The sequence below is a fragment of the Meriones unguiculatus genome, chromosome 15, assembly GCF_030254825.1.
Source record: "Meriones unguiculatus strain TT.TT164.6M chromosome 15, Bangor_MerUng_6.1, whole genome shotgun sequence".
Taxonomy (NCBI): Eukaryota; Metazoa; Chordata; class Mammalia; order Rodentia; family Muridae; genus Meriones; species Meriones unguiculatus.
In genome coordinates, this window is record NC_083362.1 from 77,983,185 (window position 1) to 78,001,328 (window position 18,144).

At 54.6% G+C, this 18,144-nt stretch overlaps 2 protein-coding genes across 19 annotated transcripts in view; one reads left to right on the top strand and one right to left on the bottom strand.

The window, feature by feature from the left end:
• On the top strand, window positions 1-5,902 carry LOC110545756 (aquaporin-12). The gene is made up of 3 exons (XM_021632086.2): window positions 1-686; window positions 2,268-2,384; window positions 5,610-5,902. The coding sequence occupies exons 1-3, from the start codon at window positions 80-82 to the stop codon at window positions 5,774-5,776; spliced, it is 891 nt and encodes a 296-aa protein (XP_021487761.1). The 5' UTR covers window positions 1-79; the 3' UTR covers window positions 5,777-5,902.
• Window positions 5,903-9,054: 3,152 nt separating this feature from the next.
• Kif1a (kinesin family member 1A) overlaps window positions 9,055-18,144 on the bottom strand; it is an 84,636-nt gene continuing 75,546 nt past the window's right edge. For all 18 annotated transcript variants that reach the window (XM_060368901.1, XM_060368900.1, XM_060368899.1 and 15 more), the window contains 9 exons: window positions 17,210-17,271; window positions 16,671-16,816; window positions 16,048-16,248; window positions 15,433-15,510; window positions 14,778-14,902; window positions 14,012-14,164; window positions 13,352-13,544; window positions 12,515-12,633; window positions 9,055-12,075 (listed from right to left, as the gene is read on the bottom strand). In XM_060368901.1, the coding sequence (XP_060224884.1) occupies window positions 12,033-12,075; window positions 12,515-12,633; window positions 13,352-13,544; window positions 14,012-14,164; window positions 14,778-14,902; window positions 15,433-15,510; window positions 16,048-16,248; window positions 16,671-16,816; window positions 17,210-17,271 (1,120 nt within the window). In that variant the 3' untranslated portion in view covers window positions 9,055-12,032. The remainder of the gene's footprint in view (window positions 12,076-12,514; window positions 12,634-13,351; window positions 13,545-14,011; window positions 14,165-14,777; window positions 14,903-15,432; window positions 15,511-16,047; window positions 16,249-16,670; window positions 16,817-17,209; window positions 17,272-18,144) is intronic.

Below are 18,144 nucleotides of genomic sequence, written 5' to 3' on the forward strand. Positions count from 1 at the left end.
CCTTGGGCTGTGGAGGCAGCAGTTCTCCTGTGTGTCACCAGGTCCTTGCTCAGCACGGCTCCTTTTAGAACCCAGACTGATGGCCAGTCTGAATGTGTCTCTCTCTTTCTTTATTGCCACCTGTGCCCTCTGTGAGGCAGCTAGGAGGGTGTCTAAAGCCCTGCTCCCAGGAGGCGCCTATGCCAGTTTTGCCCGGGAAGCAGTGGGCACAGCCCAGCTGGCAGCCTGCTGCCTAGAGATGCGAGTGTTGGTGGAACTTGGCCCCTGGGCAGGGGGCTTTGGGCCCGACCTTTTGCTGACCCTGCTCTTTCTGCTCTTCCTGGTGCACGGGGTCACCTTTGATGGGGCCTCTGCCAACCCCACGGTGGCCTTGCAGGAGTTCCTCATGGCGGAGGCTTCGCTGCCCGGCACCCTGCTGAAAGTGGCTGCCCAGATGCTAGGTGCACAGGCTGCCTGTGCCCTGACCCAGCGCTGCTGGGCCTGGGAGCTCAGCGAGCTCCACTTGCTGCAGAGCCTCATGGCTATGCACTGCAGCTCGACCCTGCGCACATCCGTGTTGCAGGGCGCACTGGTGGAGGGGGCCTGCACCTTCTTCTTCCACCTGAGCCTCCTCCACCTGCAGCATAGCCTTCAGGTCTACAGGGTGCCTGCCCTGGCCCTGCTGGTCACCGTCCTGGCCTACACAGGTGAGACCTGCCCCCTCTCTGCTGGATCTGTCAGGACCCCAGCACCTTCGTCAGCACCCTCCAGGGTCGGGGGAGGTGGTCTGCTGGCCAATGGGTGCCCTTAAGTCCTTGGAGACTGGGGTAGCCGCTTCTTGGGCTCCTCACAGGAAGATAGGGGCTTGGAAAGATAGACGTGGGGTTGTGCGTGTGAGCCCTGAGCCTTATGTCTCTCCCCATTTCCCAGCGGCAACGTTTATTCTCTCTGGGGCAGCTGGCACAGCTGGGCACTTCAAGGCTTGCTTGGTCCCGGCTGTGCTTTGGGAGCCCCTGAGCCCTCCAACATCCCATAAAAGGTGAAAACTGTTAGGAGTTCTTTCTCTCTGGGTCCTCCCACCCCCTTCACTCAGTCCTGAGACAGCAGCAGCCCCTCATGCCTGTGATCTCTGCCCTGGACAGGCTGGCATCCTGACTCAGCTGCTTTGGTTCCTCATGCTCTTTTAGGGCCTAGCTCAGGCAGACTCAAGGCCCATGCTCTGGTCTTGTTTCCCAGGTCTCATTGATCAGCCCAGGGATCCGTTTTGATGGGGGCATCCCTAGATGGGATCCCAGGACAGGGAGCACCATAGGCTAGTGACCAGCTGTTCCTCATACCCTCAAGCTTTGTGGATGTTGTGTCGAGCCAGAGCCCAGGTTTCTCAAGGCTTACCCCAGAAGGCCTAAAGCCCAGGAAGCAGGAACATCACAAGTCAATGCTGAGCCACTCTGGGACCCGTGCTAGCAAGACCATATGAAGGACCTCCAACACCCTGACGAGATGGGATTAATAGAGACCAGATATACAGAAAACACAGGAGGGTGATGATTTCCAGCAGACTGAACAGGAGCAGCTGTACCCTACCCTACGGGCCAGGGTTCCCAACTCCCACAGCAGAGCCACCTGTGTCCTTGCACCCAGGCCTAGGTCCACACAGCACTTGATTTCCTGAGGCCCAGGCTCTGCTCTGCCTGCCCAGTGCCATTGCCCAGCTTCGTGGCACGGCCTGAAAGATAGTAGCTGGCTCCTCATGCCCATGGGCTCCCCACGCCCGTCTGTGAGCGACCTGCAAGTGACATCTCTGTCACTGTTACTGTTTTTATCTCACCCTCCCATCTCCCCCCAGCCCCTCTCTCAGTCTTCTTTCCTTGTTTCTTTGTCTCCCCTCTGGCTCTGGCTCTCCTTTCTCTGTGCCTCTATTTCTCCTCCCCTCCCCATATCCTTTGCTGTTTCCCCCCATATCTCTCTGGGACACCTCCCAGAAGGTATAGTCAGAGCAGAGGAATGCTGATGCAGGAGTCTAGGTGTGGTGTGGGATGGTGGCTGACATCCCTGGTGAGGCCTTGTCCGTGGTCCCAGCTCTTCTGTGACTTTTGGCCTTGGCTGCACCAGCCTTGTCATTTGTGCCTGTCAGCATACAGCAGGAAGGACAGCTGTCCCCACACCCCTAGTACTAAGACTGCAGTTCCGAGTCTAGCAGTGTGGTCTCACAGGCAGCTCTCTCCCTGGGCTGTCCAGGTCACGTCAGGCTGAGCTAGTCCGTGATAATTTGGTGCTTTTGTCCACAGCTGGGCCCTACACATCCGCCTTCTTCAATCCCGCCCTGGCTGCCTCCGTCACTTTCCACTGCTCTGGGAACACCTTGCTGGAGTATGCCCACGTGTACTGCCTGGGTCCTGTGGCAGGTGAGCAGTGGACAGGGCTGGCCTGGGTAATGTCCCTGCAGGGGCCAGACACAGACACACAGGGCTCTGCTGAATACAGCTTCACAATGCTCCCAGCTCCCCGGGGTCTTGGTTGGCGGGGTTGGGGCAACAAGAGTTTCAGTTCTGTTCTCTTAATCTCCACAATGTGGACAGTTGAGGGAAGTGACTAAGATGGGCGTGTCTTGGTTTGGACTGTCACAGAGGAGAGGGGAGAGCGTTAGGTGGAGAGTGGGGCATGGAGAATTGGACCCTTCGAAGGCTCTGTATAGAAGAAGGAACAGGATGCCGTAGGTTCCCTCGTGTCTGGGGTTCCCTTCTCCCCAGTGTGTCTTCACACACCCAGGTAAAGCTGTCTTTCTGAGTGTTGGCACCATGGAGACTCTGGGACTGAGAGGCCATGCTTGGCTGATCCCATGCCCTTCAGGGCCGCAGAGCTGGGTGGTCAGGGCCGATAGCTCCTAGCGGATCTACCCTATGACTCCTTGAAGCACAGAGGGGACCCCTCCAGTCCTCCACCTTTTGGAAAAGGAATAGCTGTAAAGTCCCTGGGCTGGAGTGGCCCAGGGAAAGCCACCAGATGTCTCCAGCTATAAAGATCCGGGCAATTCTGAAGTTCTGGCACCTTCAGCCTGGGTAGAGGCCACTCCACTCTGGCACTGGGCCCAGGCACTAGATTTCCCCACACTGACTGATACTTCACCAGACGACGGAGGTTCACGGGAACCTGGGGTGGAAGCTTTCCACTCCTTCCAGGTCCATGCTTGGCAGGGCTCGGGGCAGAGCTGCAACCCAGGGAAATGGAGACAGAAGCCTCAGCTCTCCCCACAGACACAAGCTTGCAGTGGTGATGACTGTGACAGTCTCACTGTCTGTAACCAGCTGCATATAATGTTATAGGAAAGGTGAGCCCCTCTCTCCGCCCCACAGGTCCTCCCCACATGGACCACTCCTCTGTGGACTGCTTCCTGTTTATCCCCTTGTCCCCAAATACAGACTGCAGGGCTCCTCCATGATGGTTTAGCTTTAGTTAGTTGGTGTGTAGGTGTACATGCATGTGTGTGTGTGTGTGTGTGTGTGTGTGTGTACCTGTGTCCATACATGTGAGCACACATGTGGGTGAGCATGCATGTGGAAGCCAGAGGTCAACCTTGAATATCATTCCTCAAGCACTATTCATCGTTTGTTTGTTTGATTGTTTTGAGAGAGAGCTCTCTGACTAAGCCAGGCTGTCTGGCCAGCAAGCCTCTGGGATCCTCTCATCTCTTCCTCTCCGGTGCTGGCATTACATTATTGTGCCTTGTGTCTTGATTTATGGGGAGAGGAGTAGCTTGAAGACAGGGTCTCTCCGTATAGCCCTAGCTGTCCTGGAATTCTTTATATAGATGAGGCTGGCCTCAAACTCATAGAGTTCTGCCTGCCTCTGTCTCCTGAGTGCTGGGATTAAAGGCGTGTGTCACCCCCATACCTGGTTTGTCTGGTTTTTTATACATAGGTGCTAGAGCTAGACTTCAGGTCCTCGAACTTATGAGATAAGCACTTTATGGGCTGAGCCGTCTCTTTCCCCCTAATGTTTCAACTTCCTTGGCATAGCTTTGGGTAGGCTACCTCCATGCCCACCCCTCATGATGTGGGATTTACTTTTGACCTGGTCAGCCTGGCCCAGGACTTGTGACCCTCCTGCTGCTGTGACAGGATGACAGGCATGTGCCACCATGCCAGGCTCCAGTAATAATCTTCGTCTAGAAGTCACCAACACAAAAACAAAAGTTCACAGAGTTTCATTAGAAATCAACACTGAGGAGCTGGAGAGCTGGCTCTGTGTTGTAAAATGCTTTTGTCCCAAGTGTGTGAGGAACCAAGATCAAATCACCAGAATCTACATGTGACTGGGCTTAGAAGCATGCGTGTGAGTGCACACACACACACACACACACACACACACAGAGAGAGAGAGAGAGAGAGAGAGAGAGAGAGAGAGAGAGAGAGAGAGAGAGATAGAGAGAGAGGGAGGGAGGGAGGGAGGGAATCACCATTACAAATGAGGCTACAGTGAGCCTGCGTCCCCTACTGGGGAAGATCAGAAAGTCACTGTATGTTGGTCCTGCTTCTTAGGAGCCTCCTGAGCAGCCTCTCTCTGTCTCTGGACCCAGAATAGCAAGCACCAGGGGACCAGCAAGGCCAGCAGTGGAATGGGGCCAAGGCAGTTCATGGCCCCAGAAGCCTTTCTCTAGAGCAAAGTGGCTGCTGATGGGAACAGGAGTAGGTCACATGGGTAGAACCAAGGGAGTTCCTAGTGGGGAACCCTACACCACGTGCTCAAACCTTAAACTGAAAAGTCAGCTCTCTCCTCCTTCGCTGGCTGCCCAATCTCTCCAAAGACTTGGATGCCAGATGGTGATTAGAATATCGGAGAAAGCAGGGAGACTGAGCCAGCCCCATACTCCCTAGCCCTTCCCAACCCAGGTCTAACCTTGCTCTTCTCCCGTGTCTTAATTAGGGTTTCTATCGATGTGATGAAACACCATGACCAAAGCAACTTGGGAAAGAAAGGGTTTGCTTGGCTTACACTCCCATATTGAAGGAAGTCAGGGACTCAAGCAGGGCAGGAATCTGGAGGCAGGAGCTGATGCAGAGGCCATGGAGGTTGCTGCCTCCTGGCTTGCTCCCCATGGCTTGCTTAGCCTGCTTTCTAATAGAACCCGGGACCACCAGCCCAGGGATGGCACCATCACAATGGGCTGTGCCCCACCCCCCACCCTCCATTAATCACTAATTAAGAAAATGCCTTCCTGCCAGGTCTTATGGAGGCATCTTCTTAACTGAGGTCCCCTCCTCTCGGCAGCTTTACCTTGGGTCAGGTTGACATAAAACTATGCAGCACACACACCCAACCTTCCCTCACTGAAAGCAGCCTTGCCCACAATGCTCAGAGGCAGCCTGAAAGAGAGACTGCAGTGTAGAACTGGAAAATGGCATGGGACATTTCTGTGGTGCAGAATGTCTCTTGGGTACCCAGAGCATAATCTAGAAACATACCAACCTCCCATAGGTGCTCTCTGGACTTTAGGTAGCTCGTTCTCAGCCCTAAGGGTTGGGACTAGGGAAGGGATGTGGCCAGAAAGAGCCAGACCAGAGCTTTGCAGGGAGGTCCTGGGCAACAGCTTATGTTCAGGCCGCTCTACAGTCTGACCCCATCTCTTACAGGGATGCTCCTGGCCATCCTACTCCATCAGGGCCACCTTCCTCGCCTTTTCCAGAGAAATCTGTTCTACCGGCAGAAAAACAAATACCGAACTCCCAGAGGAAAGCTGTCCCCAGGTCCTGTGGCCACCAAGACATCTACAAAGGGGAATAGTGGCAAAGGGCTGTAGCCTGTGGGTACCAGGGCAGTAGCTGTTGGGGTCCAGCTGAGCTGCCTTGCTCACCAAGGCTTTAGTCACCTCCTGAGACTTCTGGTCTCCCCACCATGAAATCATTTGCCAATAAACCATTGCTAAAGACCCGCCTGTCTCCCTGTCCTGAAAGAAGCTTCTGGAAGATCAGGTGAGGATGAGCCCTTTTCACCTGCTACACCTTCTTTCCTGACTCAGGTTCACAGAGTGATAACAAAAAGTAAGACTACAAAGACTGGCAAAAAGCCCAGGGTGAGATAGCCTGGGCCTGGATCCCTGGTGCATGTTGGGGAGCCCACAGTCAAGCCTAAGACTTTCTGGGGACCCCAAGGATAGCAGTGGGACCTGCAGTGGAGACTTCAGCCAATGTTTCAGGGGTCTGGGTCAGGCACAAGGTACCCAGCACTGCTATTTATCCAGTTTCCTTCCTTTAGAGCAATAGCTAATTATACCCCAAAGCTAGGCCAAACCTTATCCTAAGAGTCCCTGGGCCAGATGTTCTGTGGTGGAGGTAGGACTAGAAGTCAAAGCAAGGAGACAGTCTGGGTTTTCTGGACACTGGTGAGTCCATATCAGGGAGAAAGAAGATCCTTATAGGCCCTTCCAGGCCTGTCCTTTCACCTTCTCTTGCGGCCTCTCTGCCTACCCACCCTGGCAGAGGTGCCTGTCGGAAGCCCCTAGCCTACTTCCCTGCATTGGTGTGACAAGCTGGGAATGGGTGACAGACCCCGTTCCCTGGTGGAAGGGCTGGAGAGCCATCTCTGTATGGACTTTGGCTTTGGGGTGGTGAGAACGTAGAGGTGGTGATGTGGGCAGTGTGCCTACAGTGGATGGTGATAAGGGCTGCATGCCTACCCGCATCCCGCAGGGCTTGACAGGTGCATCAGGGCTGGCGTTGGTGTCACAGTTACTGCACCAGAAGCAGCGGGGGGCATCTGGGGAGCTCCCATGGTCCCACATTGGACCCAGGAGTGCTGGCAGCCTGGGCGCCTCATGGCCAGCACAGATGGCTAGGACAGGAATCCTGCTAGGGTCACAGTCCTATTACACGATGCAGCAGAACTTGGGCCAGATGTGTAGAGTGGGGCAGAAAAACATTGATGTGTAAGGCGGCTGTCCAGGGTGATGGAGAGAGGATGTGAGAGCCGTGTGTGTCTGTGCTGCGGTGGTGATAGCACAGCTTGGAGCCATTCTAGAAGCTGTGTGAGTGTCATATGCATGCTTGCACACATGCATACATGCACACACATGAGGGTATCCACACACAATTCTTAGTGGGACGTATTCCCAGAGCATGCACCTAGTCTTCAGCATATGAGCATTTGCTGCGTCATTGTTTCCAATACTGTTGAAAATTGATAATTTTCACTATGGTGTGTCTTTGAAGTGAAGTGTTGAGAAGACTCTAAAATGCTACAGATTAAGATTTGTTGACAAAATAAAATGCATTCTTTTTTTGTGGAAAATGTATCCATTTCTAGGAAAAAAAAAAGCACACTTGTTTGGCAGAGTAATTTCACTTGTCCCTCCTGCCTCTTACTTCTGAAAATCTATCTGGAAGAGTCAGAGACACACTGCTTTGCTCAATATGGCAGAGGAGGTGGGTAAGGGATTCAGGCAGAGGCAGCCTGGGGGAACCCATGCTGGACAGAGCTGCGTGGCCATGGGCAATCTCCTCAGGTCGCACACCTGCTGTCTGTGAGGGTCGCCCAACCCCGCCAACCTCCTGCGGATCTGTGAAATCAGGACGCTGGGGTCCGAGCTTGGGATGCAGGCTGTTGGGTGCTCTCTCTCAGTAGGAGGGAACAGGCTGCAGGCTCTCCCTTCAGGTGCTGAGATGGAGCCTCAACACCGATGGACCAGGAGGAGGGACACAGCCTCTCTACTGCGTTTTCTGGTTTTTTCTTTTGTTTTGTTTTGCATTTTTTTTCATGAATCTGTCTATTCCTTCAAACTTTTGGAAATTGCCCTACAACAAATTTGCATTATTGCTTAATTTTTTTAACATGAGAAGGGAGACCTGATCCAAATCAGGAATCTGACCCTGGTAGAGTCAAAACTGCTTCCTTGTAGCTTGGGAGGAGGAAGCGAGTTCACATGTCCCGAGGACCTAGCCTAAGGCTGGGTGTGCATCAGGAGCCTGGCTGGCCTGTTGTCTATGGGAACAGCTGCTCCTCTTGATGTTCGCGGTTCTCAACGCTGGCTTTGCTCAACACGAGGAGACCACGTCACAATACGACTTCCTAGCTCTTGAGTGCCACAGGGCCATGTTGTATCTCTGGGAGTCTGGACGGGAGGAATCCACCAAGATATCCTCATCACACTGGGACACCCACAGGCTGGCCAGGCCAAATGAGCTCAGGGCTAGAAGATAATACAGTGATCTAGCCACAGCTCAGAAGCGGCAGCAAGGCCAGCTCCTGCTTTCTGATGCCTTCATAGTCTCCGCCAACCAAACTTAGAGCCGATCAGAATCAACCTAACATTCCCACAGCAGCGTGAGAGACCGACACAGTCCCACCGCATCTGCAGCCCAAGGGTGGCACCTCAGGAGACAGAACATATATATATATATATATGAATATATATTTATGTTCTTTATATATATATAAAGAAGCCACTTGGGAGAAATCCAGATTCCTACAGGATCAGCACTTCTTGAAATAAAAATATGCTCGTTTTATTTCTGTCCAGAAACGGTGCACTTCTGTAGTAGCCAATCGCCTAAAAATACAGGGAAAAGCGATGGCCACCAGAGTGAAGCTCTTGACTTGCTGATATACTTTGGATTGCATATTCATTTTCTTGAAGCCTGAGACTCATGAATTACCAGTGCAATACCAACCCCAAACTCTCAGCCCATCAAAAGATAAGGGCCTTGTGAGAGCCTCATGTCAGAAACTCAGGGAAAGCTCTGAGGCCCTGAAACCTCCACACACCCGTGGGCCAGAAGTTCCAAGGGACCACAATCCAAAGGGCTGCTCAGGGAGGAACAGCAAGCCTGCCTAGAGGCTGGTACACACAGGTGTGGATTCCTGGAATAGGTTCAGTCAGTGCTGAGGGAAGCAGGTGGGCTCAAAGCTAACATCCTCTTATACCTCTCACCCCTCAAAGCTCTCTCACCATCTGCCTTTGGACCCCCAAGAAGCCACTTTCCCCCTTCCTCACCACCGAGGAGCTGGTACCATCTCTGGTTGAATAAAGGTACCTGTGAACATTTTTCAGCTGCAGCCAACAGAGACATAGAAGCAAATGGGTGTGTGTCGCATGAGAGCCACGTTTATTTCTTAATTGGACAGAGCCCTAAGTGCACACAAACAGTACAAGAGCCTACAGCTAACACTCAGATGTAAACAGCAGGATACTAGTCATTACGTCAGGTGGTTATGACATGGGGACCAGGGGGTGCCCACAGCAATCACATATGTACAAGTTAGGGACACAGCCTCTGAGTTGCAGGGGCCCCTCAGTATAGACAAACTACAGGAGGTCCAGGCTCAAGGAGAGACTCAGGTCAGCCACAACATCTGTCCATCCTGGAGGACTGCATGGCTCCAGTCCCAGGGGTAAAGGAATGTATCTTTTGAGGTCCCCATGCTGGGTAGGGCAAAGGACCAACACTTAGCCTTGCTCACATGTGTTACATCAGCCACAGTCAGTAATCCCAAGATACCCAGGGGTCCCCAGGGCCCAGGATAGATGAGGAGGGTCACTTAATACAGCTGTCATTTGTGTGTGCTGACTAAGATGTCAGCACGACTGCTTGGAGCAAAAGGCCTTAGATGAGCTCTCTGGGTACTAGCGGCGTCCCACAGGAACCTAGCACAGTACTAGGACAGCCCACACTCTCCAGGAAAGATGACTAGCCCAAACTAAGTTGACATCACAGCCTGAGCAGCATCAAGTGTCAAAACCAAACTGTCTGTGCAGGTGGTTTTCTGGATCCACCTCACTCTCTGCACTTAGTAGGAAGCAGGCCTTACCTAGGAAGACTTGCTTCTGCCTGATGACGTGAACCCAGCCCCAGTCCCCATCTCATCCCTCCACGTCACAGCTGTTGGAAGAATGACTTTCAGATGACATGATATGCAGATAATCTTGGCAAGGAGGACATGAGAAATTCCTGATGGATTTCTTGGTCCATCAGCTCTGATTACTAGGTTCTGGCTCAGGACCTCCCACAACAGCTGAGAGCCCATCTTGGTTCCCAGACAATGCCAGGACAGCACTGGGCCAGTCTGGAATGGCCACTGAATGGTGTGTATGGGGGCACTAGAGCTTCTAACCTTTCTACACCCCGACCCAGGCACAGGTGCTCTGTAGGTTGGCTGGCCTCAGACACCCACATGCTGGGTGGAGCCGGACTCTTCCAAGGCCTTAGCTTCAGGCTGGCTGACCTGAATGAGCGTGGCAGGCCTGACCACCTCTCTGCCTGCTGGGGGCTGTGTGGCTGTGTGGCCCTTGGGAACCAAGATATTTAAGCAACTTGCTCCTTCCTTCCTTTGAGTGGGTCATGAATGCCCAAGTGGATCGTGCTGAGAGCACCCTTCTCTCCACCCTGGGCCTCAGCCTCCTGCCTCCAAGGTCCACCCGGTACAGCACAGGCCACCTGCTTTCCGGTTAGTGTTTAATCTTGGTCTGAGGTGGTCACCTTGATCTGGATTCTTGGAAGTAAGTCTTACCCTACACATCATAGGTAAGGTTTTCTGAGACCCTATGCTAAGGACTATTACCTTAGGTTCTGGGGATGAGGGTTGCCAGGCATGATGGTAATTACCCATATGGCACCTGACCCCAGTGATGAGTGGATTCTCAATTTCAGGTGGGCCCACACTGGCTGGCAGGTGCACACACTACTGCCAGCATGAGCCCTGAATCTTGATGCCTGGATGAAGGTCAGGGCCCTGGATAACTGTGCTAAGGGACCTTGAAACGAGAAACTTCTTTTAGACTTTTTCAGTCATTAGAGATGCTGTGAACATTGGCTTTAAGAGTGTCCTTGTCATGTCAGGGCCATGTGGAGACGGCCAGAGATGATAGGGATCCAGCAGCTTATCTAGAGTGGGGAGGGGCTGGCCAACGTGTGGGGGGGGGGCTGGAATACTTGGATGCTGAGTGTAACTGCTCCTGATGAGCCCTGGGGACCTGAGGTTCGGTTTCCAGCTTTCCAAATGGGTCTATCATATGGAAATCCCCCCAGGTGCAGAAGGGAAGAGTCCCTTTGCCAAGACCAGCACAAAGCCAACCTCATGTGCCTGACACGGACACACATCACTCACTGAGTTCTCTTGCTGAGATCCCCAGGAGCGCTAACTCGAGGCAGATTGTAAGGGATCACTGATCACAGAGCCTTCCCGGAGCCACATACTCACTCCTCTTCTCACTGACCCCCAAGGCTATAGTCAGAGACCTGATCCTGAACACCCACAGCCTCTGCCACCCTCAGCCCTGTGTATATGCAGCTCAGCCAGTCTGCACTGCCTAGCCGGGGCTGCCCTGCCGCATACCTCCCCGACCCTCCTCACTCCCGGGGGAAGCTGCCCGCACCACCCTCAGCGCCCCCCCTTGGGGACCGTTCCCGCAGAAGTAGTACATGCCACCTTCTGAGCCGCCAAAGTCTCAGGATTTCCAGACCCCTCACACACAGACCCTGCTAAGTGGAGCTCAGACAACACTGGCCAGGGTGGAGCTTCCCTATGCCACCATGAGGAGCGGTGGCTTGCTCACACCCCTAACCCCCACTCTGCCCCTAGCAGGCTGGAGACATATGTGGGAACCAACAGGGCCAGGCTGAGGGAGGGGCAGGGCATGGGGGGGGGGAAGGCTCCACATGAACCTTACAGCCCTACCTGGAGGCATTAGAAATAAATACTTATAAACAGAACACAGTCTTATAGTTAATGTCTCAGAGGACTGTTTCAACACCACTAACTAATGTATATTAATTATAAGTCTGTCTATGCTTAAAAAAATATTAGAACAGCGGCAATACCCTGGGTCCTGTACCCTTTGACCTTCCTGGCATTCCAAACTTCTCATCAGAGCAATTTTGGAAGAAACAACAATGCGCACAACCTCTGGGGGCACAATTTGTCGTGTGGTATAGGCCTCCGTTGCTGGGCCCAGCACAGGTGTCCCCTGGTGGGGGAAGGGCTGAGTGGCAGATGACAGGACAGATGGCAAGGACAGGGGGAGTGGTCTGGGCCACTGGATGTCCGTCAGGAAGGCTTTCCGCTCAGACCCGCATCTGCGCAGATCTCCTTCGGGAGAGCTTGGACCTGCAAGGGCACGGGGAGCGGGTAGAGCGAGAGAAGCTGTGGTCAGAGCCAGGAGTTGACCCCCAAGCCCTCTGGGAGCCAGAGGCAGCTCAAAAGACCTCCACACCACACCACGCCTCGTGTCTTCCCCTTATAGAGACTTGACATCTGATACAGCAGTGCTTTGGGGAGGCCCTTAGCCCTCCTCACGGCCTTCATCAAGTCTGTGACATGGAAGGGGTGGGCCCAGGTTCATCTATGAGAGCTGCATGCAGAAAGTCTTCCAGCTGACTTATTGCGTGAGCAGCAACGACACGGAAACAGGTACTAGCATACTCAAGAACGCCCCCGCCCCGAGCATGGAAACCCGTGTGCCACAGCCCTCCCTCTGGAGGGTTGGACATCTGCCAGGTCTCCATGTGGTGCTCCTTTTCCGCCCGTCTCCCTGCCCAGCCCATACCGAATGGTTCCAGCCAGGAGCGGGTTGAAGGCATACAGCCAGTCATGCATGTCCTTGTCACTGTTGGCCTGCAGCAGGATGCCTCGGTGCTCAGTGCATACAGCGAACGTGTTGGGGGTCTGCAATGGGAAGCTGCTGGTGAGAAGCTTCTGCAGAGACATGGCCGCCGCCACTCTAAGAGTGGGCAGGCAGGAGAGAAAGGCAAAGAGACACAGAACAGCACCTGGGGGCGCAGGGGCGGCCAACTTCTCTGTAAAACTGCTCCCCCTGCCCTGACCACACTGGGAAGCGGCTCCGTTCTGGAACTTGTTCCAGTCCTACGTTCATGCTGCTGTTTCCTCAGGGAGGGAATGAGTCTGAGCTTTGTGGGCCACATCCTGTCTGGCACCCTGGATGAAGTGCCCCACTCGTCTGTGCCCTCAGCGCTGGGTGTGTATAGCAACTGGGTTCCTATGGCTCTCCCTCAGCACAGGGAATAAAATACGCGTGGGCACTGCAGCCTCCTTCCCCCTGGCCTGCAGAGCCTTCCCTCCAACCAGCTGCACTCCTCACTTCTAGGGCACTGTTCACTTATGGAAGGCCATGGGTCAACGCCTTGGACAGGAGAGCTTGTTGGGGCTATGAAGTTCAGCCTAGCCGACCAGGGCCCTCGGGAAGCCCAGGACGGAACCTAGCTGTTGGCAACTGCATGGACAAATTGAAATTATTGTCATCACCAACAGCTGCTGCTAGGAGCCTTGCTGAGGCTGAGACAAGGGCAGGTCAGAGGCCACAGGCTAACAGGCGGCACCTCCCCCCCGGGGGACTCAGTACATCTGAATTGGGCCCTGGCTGCACCTTGAGCATCGCCTGCTGGTCCTCGCTGTACTCCACCTGGGCAGTGGAGAGGTTGAGCACAAATCTCTCCACGGTGTCCTTGTCACTGTTGTACATGTAGGCATAGGGACGCCTCACTACCACGAAGCGCTTGGCCCAGCCAGCTGTGTGTGGCTCCAGGAAGTGCAAGTACCCCTTCTTGGAGACGATTGGGCTGTGAGACAGAGACACACTTGCTGACTGAGCAACCCTAGGCAGTCAGCTGGGGTTGGAGAGCCAACACCCGGGGGTGGGGAGGGGGGCTCATACTCTGCTATCCTGCACTAGACCCTCTGGAAGGAAGACCAGGTATGGCTGACAGATCTTGCCTTGGGATGTCCAAGAACAGAACTGCCAACTAGTATCTGGATAATTTCCCAGCTTTCAGTGGGAGAATTTTGGGGAAAAGGAAGCAAAATTCCCAGAGAAGTCACCCAGTATCCAGTGTCCACTAGGTCCCCATTTCTGCCCCATTCACCTGCCCTCTATTCTCCACTACCTGCTCTGCGCCCGAGAGCCATAGGAGCCTGCCTGCCTTGTACATAGGTGAGGGGCCCCCTGGCACCAAACTCTGCCCTGCACATAGGTCAGGGCTGGGTACCCGTTGCAGAAAGCTTTGATTCAGGCAAAGATCTTACCCACCTGACTCGGATCTCTTGGATGTCGGGGACCAGAAGGCGCTGGGGCTCCTTGTCCGCCTCTGTTGCCCGAGCAGGAGAGGGGGTTTTCTTGGAGTCAAGTTCTGGCAGGAGCTCGGGCTCTGGGCTAGCAGGCCGGGAGCAAGGCTGGGGGGTCCTAGAAAACAGAAGGTGGCATTGCCTTCTGCCAGGGTTCTTCAAGCAACTGGTGTTGCCTAGGAACATCCTCCTCAGTGCTCAGGGGTTGTCTGCTATGTCCGCAAGAAGAGTTTCCAGGTCTCACAGAGTCCACCTGGCCCCCAGGTGGTGGACTCAGTGAGAAGGCTCTGCAGTGGCTTGTGGCCCGGCCAGGGCAGGCTCTGCGTTGCTGGGGAGACATCATTCCCCCCACCCCAGATGTTCTCCAGTCTCTGTCCTGCATAAGAGCCAACACAGCTTTCCCTCCTCTCTAAAATCACGAGTGGTGTTTCACTGAGTATTTTACGAGCCCTGTCCATGAAAAGGGGGTGTTTCAGTTCTCATGTTTTTAATAACATACCTTTCATTTGTGCTAGCTAGGAGATAGAGGGCACAGTGGGGCTGTGTGAGCTAGGTGGACACAGGCACCCCAAGAAGGCCAACACATTCTTCTGCCATGCCCTACCTTTCCTAAGGCCCCTGCAGGGCCCACAGCCCCCTGAACCCACTTTCTCCTCTCCTGAATCCTGGAATCTATTACCAATTGGCTTAAGGCGCTAGAAACTTCCCCTTGTGCTACAGAGCTCGCTCACCTCACATCAGTGGCGCCATAGCGTCCTTCGATCAGAGAGGGGCACGTGGAGGAGGGAGTGAGTGTGGCTGCCCCCAGAGGGGACATGGGTGGGTCCCGCACCAGAGTGACAGACATCTCAGACAGCTGCAGAAGACAGAAAGTCTTTCTCAGGCAGGTCTCTGGGCCTCAAGGAGGAGGAGGCTGGCCTGCATATTACTTTCTGTTTATTGCATCCTCACTCCCACTTTTTCTTCCAGCTCAAGGTGTTCCTTGGTTTTATACCCCTGGCCTTCTCCTAATTCCTACACAGCCCTGACTATCCCTCCCAGGGCTTCAGACTGCCCTGACCCAGGGTCCCCCCTTCATAGGCTATGTGGGGGGGGGGGTCTGTGCTTCTGGAGTGGGTAGGAGCCTACAGGACGATGGTCCCAAGACAAAAAGATAAGGTCAAGAGGATAGGAAGAGAGCAGGAGACAGGGCCTGGGTAGACACATGTGGTCCGGACTAGGCTGGGTCAGGTCCTCACTCACCCCAGCCTCCTCAGACCCCAGGCCCAGGGAAACCAACTGTTTAGCTATGAGGTATGAGACCTGAGATCCTAAGAAAACCCTCCTCCTGTTTGTCTGCCAAGACCGGGACTGACCCTGACCGTAGGCATCTGGAGTGTCACCTACCTTGCTCTCACTTGCGCTGATACAGACGTGGCTGTGGGTGTACTCTCTGTTGAATGTGTGCATGAGGAGTCGTAAGCACTGTAGACAGAAAACACATGCTCAGGCCTAAACTGATGGCTGCATGGGGCCTCTATCTACCTTGCCCCGATGAGGTCAGATTCGAGATGCTGAAGAATGGCAGGTTGAGGGGGGGCAGAACCTCCAACCATCTATGGGGTGGGACAAACTAGGGAACTCCTACCCTGTGGTCTTAGGAAGGCTAAGAATTAGCATCACCTGAAGACATGAGGCTTCCCTAGTGGCCTGTATAGAAAGGGCTTGCTCTGAACAGAGGCAGTGAGCTAGCTCCCCAGCAGTTCAGGGATTCAAGATATGACAAGTCATTGTTGGGGGTGGGGGAGCCTACAAAAGGCCTCAAGCTGAGGCTTCTGAAGGAGTGTCAACTGGGGTGAGGTAGCAGGCAAGGAACTAAGCGGCTCCTACTCCTCCCCTCTCCAGCTTCTGGCGGCTCTTCCTGGAGCTGGACACAGACCAGACTGGGCCGCTGGGCCACCCTGGAATGACCAGAGCCTGCAAAGACAAGCCATGGCCGCAACACCCACTAGCCCAACTTACCTTGACAGCCAGCTCCCTCTGCCTCTCGTTTGGAGTCTCCAGAGGTGATGGTTGACCCTCTGCTGACAATGGGGAAGAGGCACCTGAGGAGCTCCGTGACTCAGAGTCCTCGCTGGAGACTGGGGACAGTGCCTCAGGGCCAGGCCGCTGGGTGGTCTCCAGCTTCTCCCGCAGGAGCAGGTAGTGCCGTGTCTTTTCCACCTGCCGGGGGAACCAAGGTGAGTGATGCCACCAGCCAGGCCAGGTGGCTGGCTACCCTGCAGAGCAGTGAGATCCTCTGGTGAAATATAGAAAGGTCTGCTCTGCCTGGGTTATGACAGGTGACTGAGGGACACACTGCTGGAAGAACTCAGAAGTCCCAGACCAGCTGTGTGGTCCTTTACAGCCAGCCATCCCATGATGCTCACGGGCCCTGTAGTAGCAGTAGGGGGCTATGGCTCTGCATCCTGCTTCCCATGTGCTCCCTGTGGCTAGACCAGCAGTGTCAGCTCTAGAGGTTTGGTTCCCTGGTCCTCATTCTGGGTCACAGCTGGCTAGCTGCACTTGTTTAGTCCCGCTGTTCTGTTTCTGTTTGTTTGTTTGTTTGTTTGTTTGTTTCAGTCCTCAGTGGCTCCCACACTCACCTCCTGTAGGAGGCTCAGTTTCTCCAGCTCCCACTGGTGGTCCAGGATCAGGCTGTCACTCCGGGGCCTCCAGCCAGCCAGGTTCTCCTCACCCCGGACGTAGGCTACTGATGTGTCCAACACCCGCCGGCGCCGGCGCTGCATCCCTGTATGGCAATGGACATTCTAGTGCTCTGACAGATTACCAGGCTTCTCCAACACTGGTGGCACAGCCACCAAGGTTCTTTCTCTTTAAGACTGGCTCCCCTGGGCCTTGGTCCACCGTGAGGCCACAGGGCCTAGTGGACCTTACCCACAGAAAGCTGCCTAACAGTTGCTCTCCCATGGGACCATGAGATAGGAGGCCACAGTAGCCAATAAACTTGACTCTTCCTCTCTGCCCTCCTATCCAGATGCTCGGAGGCTGGAGAGAAAGTACTTGCACTTGGCAGGTAAGGCTCCCAGCATAGTCAAGCCACGGGGTGTGGAGGCTGAGCAAGCCAGGCATCCCCGGACCCCAACTCTTGCCCCAGCGGAGAGTAATCAGGGCAGTCTCCTACCTGGGCTACCTGCATCGGCCACGTGGCAAAGGCTGAGCTCATACACACCAGTCACACGGTTGCTGAGGGAGCAGAGGGAGAGGACGCATCATTACTAGGCACAGCCGTGAGGATGGGCAGACAGACTAGGGACAGTTCACCACCACTGACGCATTCGGGCACAGCTCTCATCACAGGCCTGAGGCAGGTAGCCTGTTTCGCAATACGGTCCCTAGGCCAGACCTCAGCTTTGTGAACTAAATGGCCCACCTGGATGTTGGAGCTCCTTGGGGAGTTGGGACACACAGAGGCATGAGCATATCTGTTCCCACATCCTCAGCGCCAGGCAGTCCTCACGCTCCCCACAGAAGCCCTCTAATGGAGCTGGGCCTCGCTGGCCACTAAGTCCTGATCCCCAAGTGTCTGCCTTTTGGCTGTGCCCAGCATGGCCCAGGCACTGCCTCCATGTGGTAGATTAGTGGCCTGCACTGCTGAGGGCCTCGCTGCCCCCACGGCTCTATCCCAACCCCTCCCAATGCAACTACAGGAAGTGGCAAGAATGGAGGAAGAGGATGGCTCCAGTCTCAGACCCCACTTCTTTGGGCTTTCCAAGGTTCGGCAAAGCCACTTAACTCACATCCTACTTGAAGCTCTGTCCAGAGCCCGCCACTACCCACCCCTCCCCCACCACACTCATCTAGCTTCTCCTGTGAGCTGCAAGCCATCCTAAAGGCAGAGATGCCTGGTGTTGGGGTACAGTGCACCCATGGGGCACAGAGAGCTGCCCCGTCATGCTTGATATGGCGAGTGACTCCTACATGTGTGTCCACTGGCCAGCAGGGACAGCTGAAGGCAAGGAGCTGAAGGGCAGGTTGGTCCTCACCCATTAGCCTGTACTACAGAGCTCAGACGCTTCTCGACACAGGAGTGTCAGTCTGCTGGGTAGGGGAGGGAGG